The 21984-nt window shown below is 48.2% G+C and overlaps 2 protein-coding genes across 11 annotated transcripts in view; one reads left to right on the top strand and one right to left on the bottom strand.

Annotated features, from left to right (window-relative positions):
* The first annotated feature begins 2137 nt into the window (after positions 1-2137).
* Positions 2138-17094, top strand: KCTD19 (potassium channel tetramerization domain containing 19). 2 transcript variants are annotated; one of them, XM_090149769.1, is made up of 17 exons: positions 2138-2277; positions 3825-4118; positions 5046-5190; positions 5526-5717; positions 6334-6456; positions 9041-9233; positions 10144-10304; positions 10456-10559; positions 10845-10987; positions 12824-12907; positions 13999-14095; positions 14369-14999; positions 15124-15186; positions 15599-15790; positions 16076-16230; positions 16439-16540; positions 16816-17094. In XM_090149769.1, exons 1-17 carry the CDS (start codon positions 2155-2157, stop codon positions 16912-16914), a joined length of 2901 nt encoding a protein of 966 aa, XP_090005895.1. In that variant the 5' UTR covers positions 2138-2154; the 3' UTR covers positions 16915-17094. The 2 variants fall into 2 exon arrangements, with proteins under 2 accessions (XP_090005895.1, XP_031471153.2); XM_031615293.2 differs by lacking the exon at positions 2138-2277 and adding an exon at positions 2393-2426.
* Positions 17095-17877: 783 nt separating this feature from the next.
* Positions 17878-21984, bottom strand: part of PLEKHG4 (pleckstrin homology and RhoGEF domain containing G4) — a 79831-nt gene continuing 75724 nt past the window's right edge. For 3 of the 9 annotated variants that reach the window (XM_031615288.2, XM_031615290.2, XM_090149762.1), the window contains exons 19-22: positions 21602-21815; positions 20905-21021; positions 20557-20820; positions 17878-20210 (exon numbers count right to left, since the gene is read on the bottom strand). In XM_031615288.2, the coding sequence (XP_031471148.2) occupies positions 19882-20210; positions 20557-20820; positions 20905-21021; positions 21602-21815 (924 nt within the window). In that variant the 3' untranslated portion in view covers positions 17878-19881. The remainder of the gene's footprint in view (positions 20211-20556; positions 20821-20904; positions 21022-21601; positions 21816-21984) is intronic. The other 6 variants (XM_090149767.1, XM_090149764.1, XM_090149765.1 and 3 more) reach the window with 5 other exon arrangements.

Genomic DNA, 21984 nt, shown 5'->3' with positions numbered 1-21984 from the left:
TGGTCCTTTTCAACCCAGGCCATCCTATGAGTCAATGATTCTATGGGTCCCTATGGCGCCCCATGAGTCCCTGTGGATCCTTATGGCACCCCATGGGTTCTCTGGGCAGCCTGGTCTGCTGGTTGGTGACCCTGCACATAGCAGGGGGCTGAGTTTAGGTGATCACTGTGGTCCTTTTCAACCCAGGCCATTCTATGATTCTACGAGAAAAACTTGGCAGGGCTTCACCACCACCTCACAAAAATGAGAGCAATCCCAAAGCCCCAGGGCAGAGATTTCCAAATGAGAGCCGTGCCAGGAGACACCAGTCATCAAACTGGAGATACTTGCAAACCAAACAGGCGACTCTCAACAAACATCCACTAAGCCAAAGACAGAGGAGAGCAGAAAACCTGTGGGAACCAATGCCTTGGTGTAAGTGGGGCTGATCCCATGCACAAGGAGTGTCCAGAGCACATTGGATGGAAACCCCATTGGAAGACATCTTTTCTCTCAGTAATTAAATCAGGTGATTAATCCCTTCTCAATTTCATTATTACAAGGAAGCCGTGCTGATTAAGAACTTCACAATAAGGTTATCTTCTTATTGAATTTCTATTAGCATGTTGACAAAGAAAGAGAGCCAAAAGCACCACCAGCATCCATTCTATCAAGTTGTGCAGCAGATTTAGGCTGAGTCCTTTGGCATTTCTAGCAGAGGTTGAGGAGCTTCATGCAGCTGCCAGGTGAGCATCCACCAGATGGAAAGGCAAGTTCTGGGCACTACAGAGATACAAAAAGGCTGTCATGAAAATTCCCACCCAATAATCCTATCGGGTATCGTTTAATATGAGCTTTTCCTATGAAGTTACTGATAGTAACAGCATGTCCTGAAAGGCAAAAACTGGTGAGGAATTTCCAGTGACCTCCACAGGTAGTTTAAACTACATTTTATAGGGCTTGAAATCTAAAATACTGGCTGGTCATTAACTTACAGTGCCACTAAACCAGCCTTCGTGGTACCGCGCTGCTGGGGTGAGAAGCACGCAGAGCTCTTTCATTTCTCAGCTCATGCCTTCAGCAGTGTCCTAAGGGCAGTTAGGAGGGCTCAGGAACAGCCAGGGCAGCACAGTGACCCCATCAATCTGACCCCATCAATCTGACCCCATCAATCTGACCCCATCAATCTGACCCCATCAATCTGACCCCATCAATCTGACCCCATCAATCTGACCCCATCAATCTGCTCTACAGAGGTGTGTGCTCCACTTAGAAGAAGGACCAGAGACTTTAGAAATAAAATGCATGCCAACAGCTTTATAACGGTCTGTAATCAGGAGTTAAAGGCTCTCAGAGGTGCTGTATGTGTATTTATTTCACCTGGCTTGGTGTTTAAAAGATTTCTACGTATTATTTGTCTCTCCTTTCAACCTGAGATAGGTGCAAGAAACCAGAATCCCACCAGCCTGCTTCATGGCACTGCCCACAGCCATTCTCCAAGCACTGAATCCCTTTGACAACAAAGCTTTTAGACCAAGAATGGATCCAAACTGTCCAAGCTGCTGAGCACAACGGTGACCATCCAGCCTTCCCCAGCACAGCGTGGCCTTGGCTGGAACATCCTCAGCAGCATCAAATTGGTTTAGAGGGAGTGGATCAGGTGTGACAGGAGAGCGAGAGCAGCAGAAGCTGCATAGCACAGCTGGATGCTTCAATTCCACGCTGCACCACTGCATGCGAGAGCACAATTGCAGCACGACGGGATGCTCACACAGCTCCAAAGACCACAAGAGCTGCTGCTACTCAAAACAAAACCTCTCCTTTTCACTCTGAGATGGAAAACGGTTGGTTAGAACTGCAGGGAGCAAAGGAAGCCAGGCTGGGCTGGGACCCTCCCACCTCGTGCAATGGATAAACCCCCGATTTTGCATGAAAGCAGCGGCTGCCTCCGTGCACATGGCAGCGATAAGGCGCAGATCTGATGAGAGGTGAGCACACAGCCATGCTGCAGGCACAATCCCATCAGTGCCACGCGGCGATGCAGACGCTGCTCCCCGCACCTAATTACGCACCCTCATTAACGATGCAGCAGCTTCCATTAATTTATTTAAGCACAACCCCACTTTCCGCATCGGGAAAGTAAAGAACGACAGCCGTTCGTTGCTTCCTCACCGCATGGCTCCGACCTACTGCTGCAAGGGCAACACGAGCATCTCCCCCATCCCCTCTGCAGCCCCTTTTCCCCCCTTCTGCAAAGCAGCAGCCGTTCCAGCCGCCTTCCCATCCCCTCGCAGCGAGGTGTCAGCTGTTTTCCCAGCTAAGAACATCGGATTTGCCCCCCAACCCCCCCCCCACCCCTCGTGCCCCCCAGCGGCCGCTCTCTCTCTCCATCCCCGCCCGTTGCTGCCGTTGCTCGGCCGGCCGCCATGGAGGGGCAGAGCCGCTCTGTGGGTCCCAGCCCTCCTCCCTTCTCAGGGCCGTGCCGGGCTGCCCCATTTCGCGGTGTTTGAGTGGGAGACAGCAGCCTCTCAGCTGCAGGGCGGTGCTGGGGCTGAGCAGCGCTGCGGGTGTGCAGCTGTGTGAGCTGCAGAATCCCAGAACGGCCAGGGATGCCACACGCAGGGCCACCAACCTCCACGTTTCACACCAACCCAGGCTGCCCAGGGCCCCATCCAACCTGGCTCAGCTCTCACCTCCCTTCACTGCTATTTGTTCCTTGGTTTCCTTCTTGCAGCCTTTCTGGGAGGGGAAAAGGCATCCCAGTTTCACATGTTACCTTCTTCCTGCTGCAAGAGCTGCGTTCTCCATCTCCAACACCAAGCCATCCCCTCGGTGGCAGTGGCACAGCAGGCCAGGCTGCATCCCTTAGCATTCCTGCACGCTGTGCTAAACCACAGCCAAACCCACACGTGGGTGTGATGCAGCAACAAGAAAAAACTGCCTGTGGGGCTTAAAAGCACTGGGAGGGCGGGGAGGGGGCAGGCCTCTGTGCCCAGGTGGTGCTGATAGAGAGAGGGGTGATGGCCTGAGGAGGGCCAGCTGGGATAAATGGGAACTATCTGCCCTCCCAAAGAGCAGCGAGGTGCTGGCAAGGCTGCCCAGGGAGGTGTGGAGTCACCTGGAGGTGCGTGGAGCCGTGGGGATGTGGCACTGAGGGACGTGGCCTGGAGCGGCCATGTGCGCGGGTCGATGGTTGGACTGGGTGGTCTCGGTGGGCTTCCCCACCTTAATGATGCTGTGATTCTTTTTCCCTGCTACTCGGAGCTGTGTGGGAGGGCGTGCAGGTGTTTGTTTGCATTTTGTTCCAGTCTTGTCATAACAAAAGCACTGGGTTGGGTCAAACCCTGACTTTTCACAACCGGTGACCACAGACGCATACTAAGGAACGACAGTAGGGATGTGATGCTCTAGGCCACTTGCCCCGTGCTTTGTTCTTTAACAAGATGCTTCAAAACCTGTAGTATGGATGCTACCTAGGAACTGAAAATGAAATCATAGAATTCTTAAAGTCAGAAAGGCCACCAAGGCCCTGAGCCCAACCACCAGCCCATGCCTGTTGCCACTCCAGGCCACGTCCCTCAGTGCCACATCCACTTTTCTCTTGTCCGCCCCCAGGGACAGTGACCCCCATCCCCCTCCCTGGGCAGCTGTGCCGATGCCTCACCACTCTTCCTGCGAATAAATTGTTCCCAATATCCCACCTGGTGCAGCTGATGGAATCTTTATGGTTGGAAAAACCAATGGGAAACGCAAAGTCCAATGGAATTTTAAATTAAGATGGCACGTTGCTTCAGAACTTACAGGTTCATTCTTCCTTTTGACGTGTTTTCCTCTTCTTTTTGAAGGAACCGGAGAGCACTACTGAACCAGCAGAAGAGTCAATTAATTTTAATGTTGGTGGATGGTATTTCTCACTTCCCAGAAGCAAAGTCGCTCAGTTTCCTGACTCTGTGTTGTGGAAGGAGGCTTCTGTACAAGACTGGTCTGAAAATCTGAGGTTATTTATTGACCAAGATGGTTTTGTATTCAGGCACCTTCATTATTACATGCAGACTTCAAAATTGTCTTCTCTCAGCTGCACTGAATTGAATTTATTGTACGAGCAAGCATTAGCTTTGCAGCTGACACCTTTAGTACAGGTAAAATGGGGTGTTCTGAGTTACCTAATACACACATAGTCATTATTAAGAGATGATATATATTTATTTCTTAGCTAGCACCATCTGTACGAGGATGTCAGGGAATGTATGTGTGACGTTATCAGTGCTTGTGATGTATATCCAAGCAAATAAAGAGAAATGACCACACTTCCACAGCAGAATCTTTGCTGTTTCTGGCTTTTAAGTGGCTGTCAATGCCACCTTGTTCATTCACAGAGGTATTTAATGTGTGTGCACTGGAAGTCATAACCATGGCCCTATGTTCACTTTGTACTTAATATCCTGCAACAGTGTGCAACCATTTGTTCCAGCTTTAAAGGAATTTATTTATCATCCTATGAAAGATCAGGAAGTCTAGAGACTGCAATTAATTACTGTAACTGAGCCATAACTGAGCCAAACGTCAATTCCCGTTTCCAGTCAATGAATTCCTTCAATGTGTGGGGTAAAAATGTCACCAGGAAGAGCTTTTCCTGTTGCCTTCCTTGGCTTTCTCTGTTGCTGTGCACTTCTACACGTGCCAACCTCTTGTAGGGAGCCAGCTTTAGTGGGCAGTTGGACGCTGTGTTCCCCAGAGCTCCCTTCCAACCTCTAGGACTCTTGAATTCCAGAGCTAGGATAGAAACCAGTGCTGCAAAAACAGTTGGCTTTTTCTGGAATATATGAATGGCTCTCGTTTTACCCCACATTCCTACAGATGTTCTCCATTCATTTTGTTGTTTTTTTTTTTTTTTCCAGCTAACTTTAGGCATCAAAATGTGAGGAAGGTAATCTGTGTTTGTTCTTGTCTGTGCACAACACTCCATGGCATGCTGTAGTAGATGTGAGCTGCGTCATGGTGTGGGTTGGACTCCTTCCTTTTATTTCTTGAAGTACCACATAGAAAAACTTTATGTATTTGAACAGCTTTTAGGCAATTTGAAGGAGGACAGTTCACGTGTCCAACCCGCAGATACACCAGTAGCTGAAAGAGTGCCTCTGAATAACTGGAAAACACAAAAACGTGCCAACAAACCATCAGAGATCCCTCCTAAGAGCCCAGTGTTTGCAGGTAGGTGTCCCACACCCCTCCCAGGTTCACTAAGTGAGGTTCCTTTGCTGGGTAACCTGGAGTGAGCCCAGCTCACAGCTCTTGGTTGCTGCAAAGCTGAAGGGATTTGAGTTGTTTGCTCTGCTTTTTGCACATCTTTTTCCCAGATGTCTCATCACGGGAACATAGAAGGACATACATGTAACTCTTGGTTGGGTGTTCTTGTCTTCAGCATGCAGGAAGCTCTATAGAAGGGACTTCAGAATTCTTTTGCATCCTTAGGGATGCTTGCTTAGATTACTGCGAGCCAGGAAGTTCTGTCTTTATCTAACTCTCCTCTGCTTTTCTGCACCTAGGGTTACACGAAAGGACTCCCCTAGGACTGGTGGATACACCTCTACTCGATACAGAAGAGGAAGTGAATTACTGCTTTTTGTCATTAGATTTAGTGAGAAAATATCCAATGCTGGTCAATGACGACAACCTGCTGTGGCTGCTTGAAAACGCGGCCCTGATCGAATGTGATTACAGTGAATTCCGCTTCATAGGTAACTATTTTTATTGTTATGACACGTCTAAGTCATCTTTAACTAAACCATTTCTTCCTATCTCCAGGAATACTTCTTTAAAGGCTGGAATCTTTCAATATGTATTGGTTTGGTTTTGCTGTCTGACAGTTTCACTGCGTTAAGAAGGGAAACGTGCAGGAGGTGCCTGCTGGAGTCTCATACCTAAAATTACCCACTATGGTCCCACTTATTTATCTTTCAATAGTCTAATGGTTTGCTAAACTAAAGTGCATTTTGGCATCAGGAACTGGAACTACTGTTGGCATATGGGAAAGTACACATTTAAGGGCACATTGGGATGGAAGTATGTCTGGGAAAAAGAATCAGCCCAGCCTCTATCGTGAATTTCTTAGGATGCAATGATAAACAGAACTAACCTGGTTCTGTGCTTAGCCGATTATCCACGCTCTGTTTAGCCTCCTCCAGCACAAGCCTCATTTGCAGGCTATCACTTTCAAAGGCATATTATCTGCTGTGTGTGTGTGTATAGGAATGGTAATGCTGCAGGAAATCATAGAGAAACCTTTTTGCCAGACCTGAGCACTGGGCACAGGATGCCCACGCACACTTTCCATGTTTTGTGTTTATTTTCAAGTTAACTTTCTCCGTTCCAAGAAGATGTTGCTGCCTGATGATTTCTCCAACATTGATGCCTTGGAGGAGGAAGCTTTAACTTTGGGAATCCCTGAACTTACAGAGGCTGTGAGGATCTATAGAGGTAACACAATGTACATAGAGGGAATTTGATAGTGGCCTCTCAGTATGTAAAAGAGAGCTATAGGAAAGAAGGGGACAGAATTCTTAGCAGGGTCTGTTGTGGTAGAAGAAGGGGAAATGGTTTCAAACTATAAGAGGGGAGATTTAGGCAGGATATACAGGAAGTGTTTTAGGATAAGGGTAGCAAGGCATGGGAACAGCTTGCCCAGAGGGGTGGTGGTGCCTCAACCCTGCAGACAGCCCAGGTCGGGCTGCACGGGGCTCTGAGCACTGATGGAGCTGTGGGTGTTCACTGCATTGAGTGGGAGCAGATGGCCTTTAAGGTTCCTTCCAACCCAAACCATTCTATGATTCTACGAACTTCATGTACATTGGCAGAGCACAGAGGGGCTGTGGAGCCTCCCTTCTTGAAGATATTCAGAAGCTGTTTGGATGTGGCCCTGGGCACACTGCTCAGGTTGGCCCTGCTGGACTGGGTGACCTCCAGAGGTTCCCCTCCAACCTCAGTCTGTCATTCTGTCACCACTACATATATTCTCATGAGCACTGCATTTAATAATCTCTTGTGAAATTAACTATTTCAAACAGGAATGGTATTAATACAGTCAACTGTGAACTAAAAGTCATATCATAGAATCATAGAATCACCAAGGTTGGAAAAGACCCACAAGATCATCCAGTCCAACTGTCTGCCTATCACCAATAGTTCTCACTAAACCATGTCCCTCAACACAATGTCTAAACGTCCCTTGAACACCTCAGGGTCAGTGACTCCACCACCTCCCTGGGTGGCCCATTCCAGTGCCTGATCACTGTTTTGGGGAAGTAGTATTTCCTAACATCCAGACTGAGCTTTACCTGGTCAAATTTGAGGCCATTCCCTCTAGTCCTAAAGATCAACTCCTTTGCATGGACATTTGATCTGCTGGGAAGTCATAGAATCATAGAATGGTTGAGTAGCCCTGCAGAGAAGGACCTGGGGGTCCTGATGGATGAAAAACTTGACATGAGCCAGCAGTGTGCTCTTGCAGCTCAGAAAGCAAATGGTATCCTGGGCTCCATCAGAAGAGGGGAAGCAGGAACAGGGAGGTGATTGTCCTCTTTACTCTGCTCTTGTGAGGCCCCATCTTAAGTACTGTGTCCAGGTCTGGAGCCCCCAGTACATGAAAGACAGGGAGCTGTTGGAGAGGGTCCAGAGGAGGGCCACAAAGATGATCAAGGGCCTGGAGCACATCTCCTATGAAGACAGGCTGAAGGAGCTGGGCTTGTTCAGACTGGAGAAAAGAAGGCTGTGGGGTGACCTCATTGCAGCCTTCAGTACCTAAAGGGAGCCTACAAACAGGAAGGGAATCAACTCTTTGAAAGGGCAGATAACTGCAGGACAAGGGGAAATGGTTTTAAGTTGAGGGAGGGAAGATTTAGGTTGGATGTCAGGAGGAAGTTCTTTACAGAGAGAGTGGTGAGGAACTGAAACTGCTGCCTTGAGAGGCTGTGGATGCCCCGTCCATCCCTGGAGGTGTTCAAGGCCAGGTTGGATGGGGCCCTGGGCAGCCTGGGCTGGTATTAAATGTGGAGGTTGGTGGCCCTGCATGTGGCAGGGGGTTGGAGCTTCGTGATCCTTGAGGTCCCTTCCAACCCAAAACATTCTGTGACTGTGTGTGATTCTGTGAGTTGCAAGGACCTTAAAGGCCACCTGCTTCCTCTCCTTGCAATGAGCAGGGACACCCACAGCTCCACCAGATGCTCTGAGCCCCATTCCCTGACCTTGGCTGTCTGCAGGGACGGGACACCACCACCTCTCTGGGCAGCCTGTATCTCACTACCCTTAGTATAAAAAAAACATCTTCCTTACCTCCAATCTAAATTTCCCCTCTGTTAACTAGAACCCGTTTCCCCTTGTCATAACACAACAGCCCCTGTTGAAGAGTCTATCCACTTCCTAGAATCATAGGATCATAGAATCACTCAGGTTGGAAAAGACCTTAAAGATCATCGAGTCCAACCACATCCTGACCATATTACCCTAACAGCCCTCTGATAAATCACGTCCTTGAGCACCACATCCAAACGATTCTTAAACACATCCAGGGATGGTGACTCAACCACCTTCCTGGGCAGCCTATTCTGTGCTTAACAACCCTTTCTGTAAATAAATTTTTCCTAACATGCTGACTGGGATGTTGCACTCCCCTGGTGCAACTTGAGGCCATTTCCCCTCATCCTGTCACCAGTGAGAAGAGACCAGCCCTGCTCTGCTGTAAGACCTTTCAGCTATTGGAAGAGAGCAGTCAGGTCTCCCCTCAGCCTCTTTTTCCCCAGACTGAACATCCCCAGTTCCTTCAGTCTCTCCTCGTAGGCCATATTCTCCAAGCCCTTCACCAGCCTTGTTGCCCTTCTTTGGACCTGCTCCAGCACCTCCATGTCCTTTCTTTACTGAGGTGCCCCAAACTGAACACAGTACTCCAGGTGAGGCCTAGTTCTTTCGTTTATAAATACTGAAAGGCCTCACTCGGGTCTCCCCGCTGCCTGCAATTAGCAATTAGCAGCAACTCTCGGGAACGAACCCCTCGTCCCGTCGCTTGCAGGCGGCGTTGCGGCGCGGCGCGGTGCCCGCGGGCGGCGGAGCGGAGCGGGGCGGCGGGCGGCGCGGTACGCGATGGCGCTGGGGCTGCTGCAGCACTACCCCGATTCAGCACTCGGACAGCTCCTGGTGGGCAGCGATCCGGCCCGGCGCCGCCTCCACGTGTGCGGCAGCGGGGTTCTGTTCCAGCACGCCAGGTATTGGTGAGGACTGGGATCTGTGGGTGTCCCCGGGGCTGGGAGCCCGTCGGGAGGGTTCTGGGATTGGTGATCCCCCGCGGGATGGTTTCTGGATAGCTTTTTGTGCTCGTCTGCCTCATCCAAATGGAACGCCGTGGACATAAAATGGCACCTCGTGGGATAAACTTGATGTCATGTAGGGATTTTTCATGCTGAATGTGTTCTTTCTGAAGTACCTTAAGTAATAGAATCGTATATCGTGAGACCCATGAGGGCCATTGAGGCCAACTCCCACCCCTGCACAGGGGAATCTAAGCGTTAAACCATATATCTGAGAGCACTGTCCAAAAGTTTCTTGAATGCTGGCAGCTGTGGGGCCATGAGCAGCACTCTGGGGAGCCTGTGCCAAAGCCCAGCAACTGGCTATTGAAGAATTTCTTCCCAATATTCAACCTGAAATTCTCCTGATGATTTAAGCCATTCTCTCATGCCCTGTCACCGGTCACCAAAGAGATGAGCACTTCCCTCTCTACTCTCCTTGCACCTTTTGGTCAACATCAAACATAGCACAAACACATACTACCCCACCTCTAAAGGATTATGGATAGACAGCAGCGTGGTGGAACACATAACCACCTCCTCTCTGCCCCCAGCATTTTGTCTGCTCTACCTGTTGTCACCAGGGAATGATGCAGTGTGGGAGAGACACTAAAAGTTTCAATTGCCAACCATTATTTGATGGGTCGAATGCAATAGCTGTATTTGTGGATGCAGGATTGTTCAAGGTTCCTGATGTAAAAAGTGATAATAAAAAAAAAAAGGTTTTTTTTTTAAGGGTGAATTTTTATTTACTGCCATTAATATATAAGCATATATGTAAAGCAGAAAAATAAAGATAAAAAAAAATATGACTTCTCCTTTTGGACAGGAATTGGCTGGGAACTTGCCAACTTCCCCTCACTGAGAATATTTCCGAAATCCAAGAGCTCTGCGCTTACTTGGACAAAGGGGACATCAGCTATGAGCCAATGAAAGAAGCTCTAAAATGCTATTTGAAGCAACAGATGCCATCAGAGAGCGGAGATTACAGTAAGTCACAGTTTTTCAAAAACTCTTCTGTTTTAAATTATAATGAGCATTTTTGCCTGAATGCAGTTAATGAATGATCTTTTTCTCCTGGCTCTTGCTTCAGCCTGTAGGATCCTAATTGTCCCCTTTCCATTTCTTGCTCCGTTTCCAGATGCAGACTGGTCAGCAGAAGTGTCAGTATGTACACTGCATCAGATTGTGAAGGTTTATGTAGGAAGTAACTGGTATGAAACTTACTTGCAGACTTTACTGAAGGTATGGATAACTGATTGAGCTGGCTTAATGTGACTCTTCCTAAGTCAGAATCTATAATTCTACAGCAACTAAGCTAAATTTCTAATAATAGAAATTATTAGAATGGTTTTGCCCTGAGTACTTTATTAAATAGAGTATGTTCAGGTACGTGAGGCAAATAAATCTTGGACTTATCAAGAAAGTACTTTCTGGGCTAATAAGTCATTGGGCTAATCAGGACAGCAGACTTGATGGATTTGGTTCAGTCTTCCTCCTGCTACCATAACATCTTTTTTATTTCTGTAGTACCCAGAGCTGCTCTCGAATGACAAGAAAGTCTGTTGGATCATGTATGGTCAAAGTCTTCTAATCCATGGAGACGGGCAGATGTTTCGACATGTTCTCAACTTTCTAAGACTTGGGAAATTGTTTTTGCCTGCGGAATTTAAGTAAGAGTGAATTCATGGGTTTCTGTGATATCAGACGGTTGTAGGGGAAACAAGCATGGGCATCTGGTTTCTAATTTTCATAGAAATACTATCCAAAAAAAGGAAGAAATCTATTTTTGGCCATGAAGCAAACTGTTCTGTCTGAAAAAAAATTGTTGGAATTTAGAGATAATTGTGAGATCAGTTTTATTTATTTATTTTAATGAGAGGTAGAGCAGACCTTTGTCCTGTGGTGAAGACCACAGATGTGTGCGCTGTGCACACCCTTAGCAAAAAGAAAAATGTTTTTTTTTTAATTGATGGAAACCATTGCATCATTCTTCAGTTGTGGGTTTTTTTGGCTGGTTGGTTTATATTATATATACATATATATATGGATAGATAGATAGATAGATAGATAGATAGATAGATAGATAGATAGATAGATAGATAGATAGATAGATAGCTGGCTGTCAGGGACAGCAAAGCCTGAATTAGATCAACTGAAAAATATTTCATCTGCACCCTCTACTGGTATCTCTGTTTTAATGCTGAAAAATCTCTTCCAAAACCACAGTGGTACAGGAAATCAGGAACACTGGGTCCCTAAGCGGGAGAGAGTGCTCTTCCTCCATAGGCATGCCAGTCTGTGAGTTCTCTCATGTTTATGAAACATCAGAAATTGTGATGGCTTCAACATTTATCTCCTAAGGATGTTCCTACAGCGTGCTTCCCTTGCCCATGAGGTTGCCCAGTGCAGCTGCTTGGTGCCTTGGCTCCTTGTAGGGGACTGGTGCTTCTCCTGCCGCTGCCCATCAGAATTTTTGCCTTCAGCAGTGGAAGACATCAGAAGATCTGCTTTCTTCAGTCTTTGAAGCCTTTATTCAGCTCTAATTAGCGGGCTCTCTTCAGTTCAGATCAAGGCCTTTTATGCCACCAGCTGATGAGGTCAATTTTAGCTCAGTTAGCTGTTGTATATATTTTCATTCTTTTTCTCAGTGTCAACAGAAACATTACACTGGTGGCTGCTTCAGTGCATTAATCCCTGTTTACTTTCATGGCTGACATCAAAGGCACACAGGAAACTGAATGTCAGGCACTATTGTCATATCTGTGCCAACAAACTAAGTATGTCTGGGAATGTTTTTGGTCATGGAATTTCTGCTGGTGACCTACCTTCACCTCCCAGAGGGGCTGCTTTCCCTCCTCCTGTCCTCTGCAAACAGTTCTGGTTGGCCAAACCATGCCTGGGAATTGTTGGAAGGGCAGCACACGGGACAGGACTGACTGCAACACCAATCGGTTGGTAGTGGATGGAGCCACATCCCAGGGCTGAGAGCATTTCTGAGAGTGAAGGATTTCTTCAAATCTGTGAATGTTCATTATGGGATTTCCTGTGGAAAATGCTCGGATGAGTTTTCAAGACAAAGAAAGTGTCATGCACATCACAGAACAGGGCTTTTGCTTCTCAAAATCAGGTCTTTGTCTTTCATACCCATGGTTAATGAAAAGAGGAAAAATAAGAACGGATATTTTCACTTAACCAGTAGAGAATAGCATAGAAGACAGTGATAGTTAATGCTAAGATTCCTACTGCTTTCAATAGAATGAGATTTTTTTTGCTTGTTGTTGAGATGTTTGGTCTGAAACATGCAATGCAAAAAGGTTGGTTTGGGCACTTTTGGGGTATTCAAAGTGATAGGGTTTTTGTCCACAACGTTGTAAGGGAAATCAGTGCAGTGAGTGCATCTTTTGTTTTGTGCACTGGCTGCTTCAGCTTCCAGAATTGATGTATAATTGGAAAAGGTTGTTAAGACTGTTCATTCAGTGAATTTACTGTGAATTTACACCTCACAGAGAATGGCCTCTATTTTGTCAAGAAGCAGAGGAGTACCGGATCCCTTCCCTTTTGGAGGCACTTCATCACTGCGATGAGTACAGGTAGGTAAAATATTTCTTCTTTCTTTTGCTTTTCTCTAGTATAACGTGCTTTCATTTGACTTAGCAGTAGTTGTCTTTCTCAAAGCAGCACAGCTTTGTCACTGCCTTCTGAGATACAGCCCCTGCAGGATGAGCACTTCCATTCTCTTTTGGGCCATGCTTTTTCCCCATTAGTTGTATGGATACAGAGACAGAAGAGCCTTCAGCTCTCCAAGAACTGAGAAAATAGGTAACTGAGATCTTCCCCTGATTCTAGATAGGGAAAATGTTGCATTTCCTTCAGGAAACCATTGTACAGAGATACTGGACTGAATGGAGATGTTCCTACTCAGTAGCTTGGGCTCAGACCTGGCTTTGCCAAACCCCTGCTGGTTTCTGGAGACCTCCTGGAAGATTTGCTCTGGCCTTATAAAGTCTGTGACTCTGCAAAACCCATTTGTGTATGCTTCATTTCCTGTGTTCTCTGGGGACCCAGATTGGGTTCTTACAGCTCCTTGCTAGATCACTGGCCAGCCCAATGGGCAACTTCTCCAATCTGAATCTATGGGCAGCTCACTGGGAAGCAGAGAGCAGCAGCTGCTCTGTGCTTCCAGAGCTGTTTCACCTTTTCAAAAGCTCACGTGCAGCTCAGGCAGTCACCACCAGGAGCTCGCTTTCTTCAGAAGGCTTAAAATTCAATTTTGATTCCATGCACGTAGATGATTGGCCTGGATCTGAATAGCTTTCTTCCCAGAAGTGTGTAGTGCATCTTCACCAAAGAGAGAGAAAAACAAACCCCAAGTCTGATTTGTCAGCAAAGCTCACATAAATCCACTGGTCAAAGTTTTGTGGATGCTGGAGCAGAAATAAAGATCATTTTTATCTGCAGCATCACAGTTCAGAAATTCTCAGTGCAGGTGAGCAATGAAGGCTCCTGGGCCTTCGCTATCTTCACATTATGCACCAGTGATAATTGTGAGTTCCCTTCCTTCCCCAGTAGTAGTAGAAGTAATTTGTGATAAAAATGAAAGGGATCCACACAACCCATGGTGAGTGGAAGCCCCTGTTGCAGGGGAGGAGTTCCATAATAATCATAGATATCTATTATCTAGGTTATGGATCCAAAACAAGGAACTGAGGAATGAGGATTCTTTTCCATGTAGAGTGCCTTGGAACAAGGAGCCTGAGTTCAGCAAAGACCCCAAAGAGGTAAGATTGGGCTTTCAGAAGGCATTGCCATGGAAAGCTTTGATGAACATTGAGTGGTGCGAACAGAGGCGATTCCAGACAGTGCAGCATCAGTGCTGGATTGCCAGGGCAGGACTAAGGCACAGCATCAGGCATAGGAGTGAGAAAGCATTTCCAGAGACAAAGAACTTGGTTCTTAAGGGCTTGTATTAGAATGAATCAAAGATACCTTTTGTTAGGAAAGGCAAGATTTGTTTTTCTTTCCAAGCAAAACAGTGCTTTGCTTTGCTTTAGGTGTATTCATGCGCAGCTGTGGATTCCAGTAAACATATCAATACACGGAGCAACATAAAAGATCTGAAGGGGAAGCGAGACAGCAACGGGGGGAAGGCAAAGCCTCCCAAAATGGTGCCACAAACTGGGGGCACAAAGCGAAAGAACGCTGCTGGAGGATATGATGAATCCTCACCCAGCACAGTGAAATCCAGCCTACGGCTGGAAAGCCCTACAAGAAAGAGAGGAATGAGAAGCAGTTTAAGGAAACAAGCAGAAAATAAAGACTTGGCCACTGACATCCTGAAATTACTTTCCCTGGTAAAGGAATGGGGCACAATGAACTCCAAGAGATGGGATTCGCAGCACGTGAAAGTATCTGATGGTTGTGTCACAGGCACCATGCCTCCACATGGCACTCCTGAGCAGGACAGAGGTGTCAAAGCTTCTATTGCTTGTTCTGCTGGGAAAATGAGCTCTGCAATTCAAGAAAATGAGCTCAAATGTGGGACTGAAGAAAAGCAGCTAGAGCAAGACGTGTCCAAAGAGAGTTTGCCAGTTACTCCAAGCACTGGAACGCATCAGTTCAACACCATCAAAACTCTCCCAAGAGGAAAAAGTATCAGGAATGTAAACAGGGAACCAGCAGGAGGTAAATCACTGCTCTCTGGCTGTTGTTTGCAAAAATGAGGAGAGCAATTAACTGAATCCCAATCCTTAGATCTTGCTGCTGACCTTGACCAATGGTCTCATTGCTTTCCTTGTTCTGCTCATAGGAAGTTTTCCTGGTGAAGGAAAAGACAGGAGCTGGCAGATGGAGCCCATCCCCAGAACAGGCGGTAAGTTTGCACAGAACTGCTGGCCAAGCAAGACGTATTCATCACGATCAGGTTTTGTTTCCATAGCAGTACAAGGCAGATTATTCTTTTTCCTATACAAAATCCTCTTTCATAACCCTCGAAAGAATCCTGGCCTAAATGGTGCTTGGGTTTTGTTGCACTGTGTGTAATGGTTCCTTTTCCCTGTGGAAGAGGGAAGTAGAGAAAAGCTGTAACGTTGTGCTAAAGGCTGTAAATGATTTGATGTTCAGTTTGCCATTGTCTGTCCATTAGTGTTACACTTTTCCTCACAAAGACCAAAAAAGGGCAGAACTTCAATAAGATCCATTTTGCGGTCACACAAGAGAACAAGTGTTTGTCCAACACTACTGCATGGGCTTTGCTACAGAACCTAAACTGTACCAATTCACAGAACCGAGGGACAGCCAATGTACCAAAGCTCTCCAGGAAGCTCACAGAAACGTGGGAGTGATTCTGAAAGTTGAACATCCTCCAGTTATAGGCAGTGATGGCTGTCACACGTGGCACGAAGAGAGCATCGTTTATAGCACTCCGCTGGGTGGCATCCAGCTGGAGAAGTCAAACCCTCAGGGGCTACCCGAAGGTAAGGAGATGCACATAGCTGTGGGGTGCTGCTGGGGAGCTGCTAGCTTTACCTCTGTAGCTGACCAGGGGAAAATCAAAAGAACAGAAACAAAGCCCGAGATCAACGGCCTGACATCTGTGTGTGTTCAGGCAAATGCTGACACTGAGCTCAGATTTGAAAACTGATTGCAGGACTCCCTGGGCAGGACAGGCATTAAAGAAGCTGACAGCTGGCTGACTGAAATGTGGAATGCTGCAACCACATCCTTTTTTCCTGATGGTTTTGTTGACGTGTTTCTTGCAGATACCATTTTCCTTCGCTTTGCTCTCTCCCACGAGGAGATGTTCTATGCCAGGAAGTGCCACTTCTTTCTGACTGATGTCATCCTGGACTCCATCAAGCAGAAGGATCCCAAGGAAATCACGGCCAAAGTCATGACCCTTGTGAACAGGCTGTGGGTAGGTCTGAGTGCTCGGAGTGCTCACTCTGTCTCCTCCTTTACCTTGGGAATGTAAGTTTACAGAATGTTAACAAAAACAGAAAGCATTGCTGTGCCTTCCCAACCTCCCCAGGCTCCACTGGGGTGCCAGGGCTTAGAAACTTCAAGGAGAGATGGAGCTCTTCCCTATTTTCCTGTTGTTATGATAATGCTGCTTTCCGTTTTAGACCCAGCAGATCACACCCAAGGTGTTTGTTGATGATCTACTGAGCACAGAATACTTCAAAGGGGACAGAAACGTTCGTGAGCAGCTTCTGAAGTGGGTGGAAGTAAGTAGCACTCGCCACCAGGTGATGCTGTAGGGCTTCTTAATACTCGAACCGGTTTACTCTTCCAGCCGCTTACTAATGAATTAAATAAGGCAGGGGCTTTACAGCACAGATTGGCTCCTGTCACATCAAGCCTTCATAAAAGTTAAAGAGCGTGCTGCTAATTCACGAGACTGTCCACAAAAGGAGGAGGTGGATGGCTCCTGGGGCGGATAAGCAACGTGGGGCAAAGGTGATTCTGCAGTCTAACACCACCTCCACCTGTGCTTTTCCAGTTCACGCTGCCCCTGGCATGGAAATACAGCTGCTGCCTCCAGTTGCTGATACAGAGAGGGTTTGCTTGCTCCGTCTCCTCCTTTACCTTGGGAATGTAAGTTTACAGAATGTTAATAAAAATCCTTGAAGCGTGCATTTCTTTTGCAGCAAGTGAGAGGGTACACATCTCTTATCTGAGCTTTAGTTTCCCCCCATCCACCACCCTGGTAAGAAAACAGCATTTCAGTCTCCCTCAGCCTTTAGACAGGGCAGCTGGGTGCCCAAGGGACAACTGTGCTCCCCACGGCACGGCTGTTCCCTCACAGACTGAAATCACCATTCCACACACCAACAAGATTCATATAAAGAAAATAACCTTTATTAGACAAATCCAACCCTGAAAAAAAAAACAAAAAAACAGCATCAGGTAAACATTAAGGTTTTTGTTTGTGGGTTGTTTTTGTTTTTTCCAGCACTGCAGAAATCTTTGAATCTGAGACATTCAGGAAGTTTGTTTTTATTTTTGCATTGGTAAACTCTTTCCTTCTGGTGACACAAGCTATTGCTGTCTTGACAGCCCCATACCTTGCGTTAACTTAGCAAGGATTTTAAAATAGTAACTTCTAAATGCATCCCAGTGCAACCGTTCCCCACACAATTTCATATACAAAGGTGTCAACTGTCTTCTAGCTGCTGTCTACAAAAAAGTTTTTTTTTTTTTTTTAAAACAAAACACATTCACCTTATTAAAAATAAACAAGTGTTTTACATACAGTACAGGAATTTCCAGAGTCAGAGGAACAAGTTTAGGATAACGTGTGATCTGAGTTTGGCTGCTCACAGCCCCTGCAGCTGGCCCAGCAGCAGCCTGAGGTTGCTGGGCCAGCAGCTGCACAATGGAGCTGGGGGGCACAGCTCAGCCCCCAGCACGCAGCCCCCTCCCCTGCCCCCACCTCACCTGGAGGAAGGCACTCCTACTGGGCACGGCGAGCTGGTGGGTTAGTGCAGGAGAGCAGGGGGTTAAGACAGAGAAGCTCAGCACCGAGGCACTGGAAGAATGGTCTGAAGAAAACAATTCACCGTAACAATGAAACTTGCTTTTATTAAAACAGGAGTGTTAAGCCAAGAAAATAAATTATTGCTATGATAGACATATTTAGAACATAAGGAAGGACATTAAGCTCGAGCTCCAGGTCAATATAACCCTGAAACGGAAAGTTACTCTACTTTTCTTAAATACCTTGGTTTCTCGCCCTTCCAAAAACTTTATAAAATGTGCAGCTTACAGAACAAATAGTAACAGGGTCACTTGTAACAAAAATCTGTACAGCACATAGCTTTAAAAATAATACATTTTTTTCAAACAGCTATGTTACTTATTACTTATAAATATAGGGCTAACAAGTTTCAAATGCCCGAGGTCCCATCCAACACCAGAGCTATAAGTGTAGCTGACAGAAACCTTCCTGGGCTTCCCCCTGCCAGAGGTCAGCTTTTGTGCTGTCTGACAGAGCCCGCTTAAGTGTAAAAACATCTTCACAGATGAAGACTGTCTCCTTCTGCTGGTCAGAGGCCTGGGGTCTTCAGTGAGTTTGAAATGGCAATCAAACCTGGAACACAGCACCGTGCAATGGGTTAGACTGGCTGCACTCCTATGAGGCGGCAGGACCCGCAGCCTGCAGCTCCCCAGTTTGGCCAGCTGTGAGCTCACAAAATACTTTAAAGCCACTGTTTGTCAGAGCTGCATTTTGGTGCAGAAAGAGCGTTTTGCTGGAGGAGCCTCTGCAGGAGGCTCTGTTCCCCGGGCTGAGAGCTGCCCTTGTGCCTCAGGACTCACTCAAGGCCATATGCTGCTGTCACTGCAGCGGGCCAGCAAACCCCACTGCAGCTGTGACTGCTTCAGAAGGTCCTGTCTGCCACCTGCCCCAAAAAGGGTTGGGATCCCCAGCCGGACCCAGCTGGTGCTGTTTAGGGCAGTACAACACCCCAACCTGCAGATTACAAGGCATGGGCTCCACTATCGGTCACCCTGTGCCTTGCCCATTCAAGCCCTAATCCTGGGTAACAACATCTAGTGGTTCCCTCAGGACTTTCTGCCCATGACCTAGCAGGATCCTATGATTGGTGCTGCCTACAGTTTCCTTGGAAGGTTCAAAAGAAACTGGTATAAATCCAGCTTGGGAAGAACACCATGGACTCCCCCTCAAGGCAGCTTAGTGGGACAAAAGGAAGAGCAGGATTTTGGCAAACAGCCACAAGAAACAGGTTAGTGGTTAGACAGCTGGACAGCATTGAGAGCAGAGAAGCTCATTTGAGCACTGACGCATGAACAAGGTGGTGCTCAACCTCTGCTACCTGAACATGGTTCTGCTGGTTTTGTTTCTGCTCCTTCAAACCAGAGAGGCATCAGACCTGTTATTTAAGGTGATGGTTCTGGCTGTGGGAGTTGGTCAACTCTAACCAGATCAATGAGAGCCTCAGAGACTGGTCAGGAATGTGCGTGGAAAACTTCTCAGGGGACGTAGAGGGTGAGGCTCTCCTGTCTCAGAGCTCCTAACAAATCTGACCAGCACTTGGAGCAGCTGGAAATCCCCTTTAGGGGCTACTTACAACAACTCCACTTCCTTAGGCCGTATACGTGTGCAGAGGGGATCACACTATTGTCGAGGGAGTTATGGTAGCCTGGCCTGCTTTCTGCAGAGGAGAGAAGCCAGCATTAGTATGGAGTTAGGACAACAGCGTCAGGACACAAGCTAGTAGGAATGGAGGTGGCTGAGAACCCTCAGGAATTAAGAGGAGAAGCAGTTACATCACAGAGCAACAGGCTGCCATTCTTCCCCACTGTTCCATCTCATCGCTCCCCACAGAAGGCCCACACCTCCCAGGTAAGGAGCTCAGCAGCATCTGCGGCACAGCTCCATCCATTCAACCCCATGACGTGCAGTGTCCCCTCCCGACGCAGCCTCCAGCACTGCAGATCCTTTCCAGTGCACCTCCTCAGGGATCTCGGTCATAGAAGGTGAGGCTCTCACAACACGGGGGCTCTCGCCTGCCCCAGAAGAGGCGAGTCTCTGCAGGAGGAAGTGTCACTTCCCCACAGCAACTCCCAGCCCAAAAGCAGCATCTTCAGTCCCCATGTGAGAGGCAGTGCCTTGAACCGGGGAGGCAGTGGTGGGAACGGGCAGAGTGAAGAGAGAGCTTTGGCTGCTTGCACTTACTGCAGAAATGTACTGGCTGTTCGTGAACCGAGGTTTGCCCTCCATCGCAGAGCTGTGTTGTGAGCCCAGAGGCACGTAGGGGGGTGAACCCATGTCTTCACAGAAGCTTTCTTGAGGGATGCTGGAGACACAGCCACTGTCGGAGCCGCTGGAGCCGCTGCCTGACATGCAGTGTGATGACTCGGAGCTCTCTGTGGCTGGGGAAAAACAGGAAAGTCATTCTGAGGACCTACACCATCTGTGCCACACGCACTCAGTAACAAACCCTCCTGCAGAGGCACGGTCAAACACGCCCACTGGTAAGTCTCACAGCTATCTGGGCCACTTTAAAGCCACAGGAAACAAAACATTCTAAGGAACTGTAATAAACAATGCTGGAGATTGAATGAACAGGAGACAGCTTTGCTTGGGGACAGCACGCAGGGCAGGCTCTGCTGTGACTCCAGTGAGCCTGGTGAGACCGTGCAGCGGGGACGAGCATGCAGCACAGGGACACCAAGGGCACAGCCCTGGTGTGCAGCAGCATAGGAGACCAATACGTACTCAGTGATGGCTGGCTGCTTGTCTCATGCTCCAGCTCATCTTCCTCAATGCAGGGGCTGACATCAAAGGGGCGCCGGGGGGCCAGGACACCTGGCAGCAGCGCCTGGTCCAGGTACATGTGCAGGTTGAGGGGCCCCAGCAGTGAGGAGGAGGACGGGCCATATGCAGCAGGGGTGCTGCCAGCAGAGAGCTGTGCCTGCGTCCTCTTGTAGGGGTTGGAATGGTCAAAGAGAGACACTGCGATTGATGCTCTGGTCCTGGCAGCTGCCACAAAACACAATGAAAAAGCCATGAGTGCCAGCCTGCTGGGCTCATCTGGAGCAGGAGACAGGCAAGGCTGGCACCTACCTCTGCCTTTCATGATGTAGTCAATAGCACGGTCATTGATAGCAGCCTCACTGGGTTTGATATCCAGGAATGGCTTGTTGCCCACACCCATGGAGACCATCTCCTGCATGCGGATTTCTGCGGGGGAAGAGCAAAATGTTCAACAGCAACCCACAGCTGCCTATCAGGCTGCCCCAGCCCTCTCTGCAGGCATCCTGCTGCCCCAAGGGCAGGCTGCTCCTGAGATATCCCCATTCCATCGGTTCTCCCACCGTTCCCCAGTCCTGAGAAGTCTCCACAAACAAGCAGTCATGCTTTGCTCTGGCCCCAGGGTCCAGTGCCATGCCAGCTGTGAGTGTCCTGTCAAGCAGGAAGCTTGAGGTGGAAGGGAGGGACTCAGCCAGCCTCAGCCAGGCAGCCGCTGCTCCAATAGCAAGGCTGTGGGGAGAACAGTGAGCTTTTCACAAGCGGTGCCACTCTCACGGGGCAGGAAACCCATACTGACATCTCCCATTTCTCTCAGGGCACACAGCCACACAGAGTGCAGACTGCCATCAAGGTCTCTGGGGACAAAGGACAGGGAAGGGACAGCACTCAGCCAACCCCAGCACATGCTCCTGAGGCTGCATGCAGGGACACGGCTGCTTGCTGCACAAAGCTGTCTGGTAATAGGCTCCAAACCTACTCAGAACAGCACGACCGAACGGGGCTCCCGCACCTTTTGCGGCACAGACGCCCTGGGAAGGAATCACACCTTTATTGCGGGCTGCCTGTTGCCACAGGATCTTGGCAATGTCACTGGTCCAGGCCTGCTTGGTCTCAGCTGAGCTGGCCTGGAGGACGTAAGTGTCGCTGGACTTCCGCCTTCGGAACCAGATCTCAAAACGCAGCCCACTGTCCCCAGAGTTTTCTGTCAGACCAATGTCTGCAGTCTGCCAGAAAGAAGAAAGAGCAAATCATCAGCTGGGGCTGCACCAGGAGCAGGAAGGGTGAACTCAGTGGCAGGCAGGGCAGGGGGGAAAGACGACCCGATGAAAGGGGGACACAAAACCTTCAAGGAGAGTGGCCTCCTGCATAAGAGCGGTCTGCACATCTGCCCTT

Source organism: Phasianus colchicus, chromosome 13 (genome assembly GCF_987193195.1).
Source record: "Phasianus colchicus chromosome 13, bPhaCol1.hap1.1, whole genome shotgun sequence".
Taxonomy (NCBI): Eukaryota; Metazoa; Chordata; class Aves; order Galliformes; family Phasianidae; genus Phasianus; species Phasianus colchicus.
This window is presented reverse-complemented; position numbering and strand designations above follow the sequence as displayed.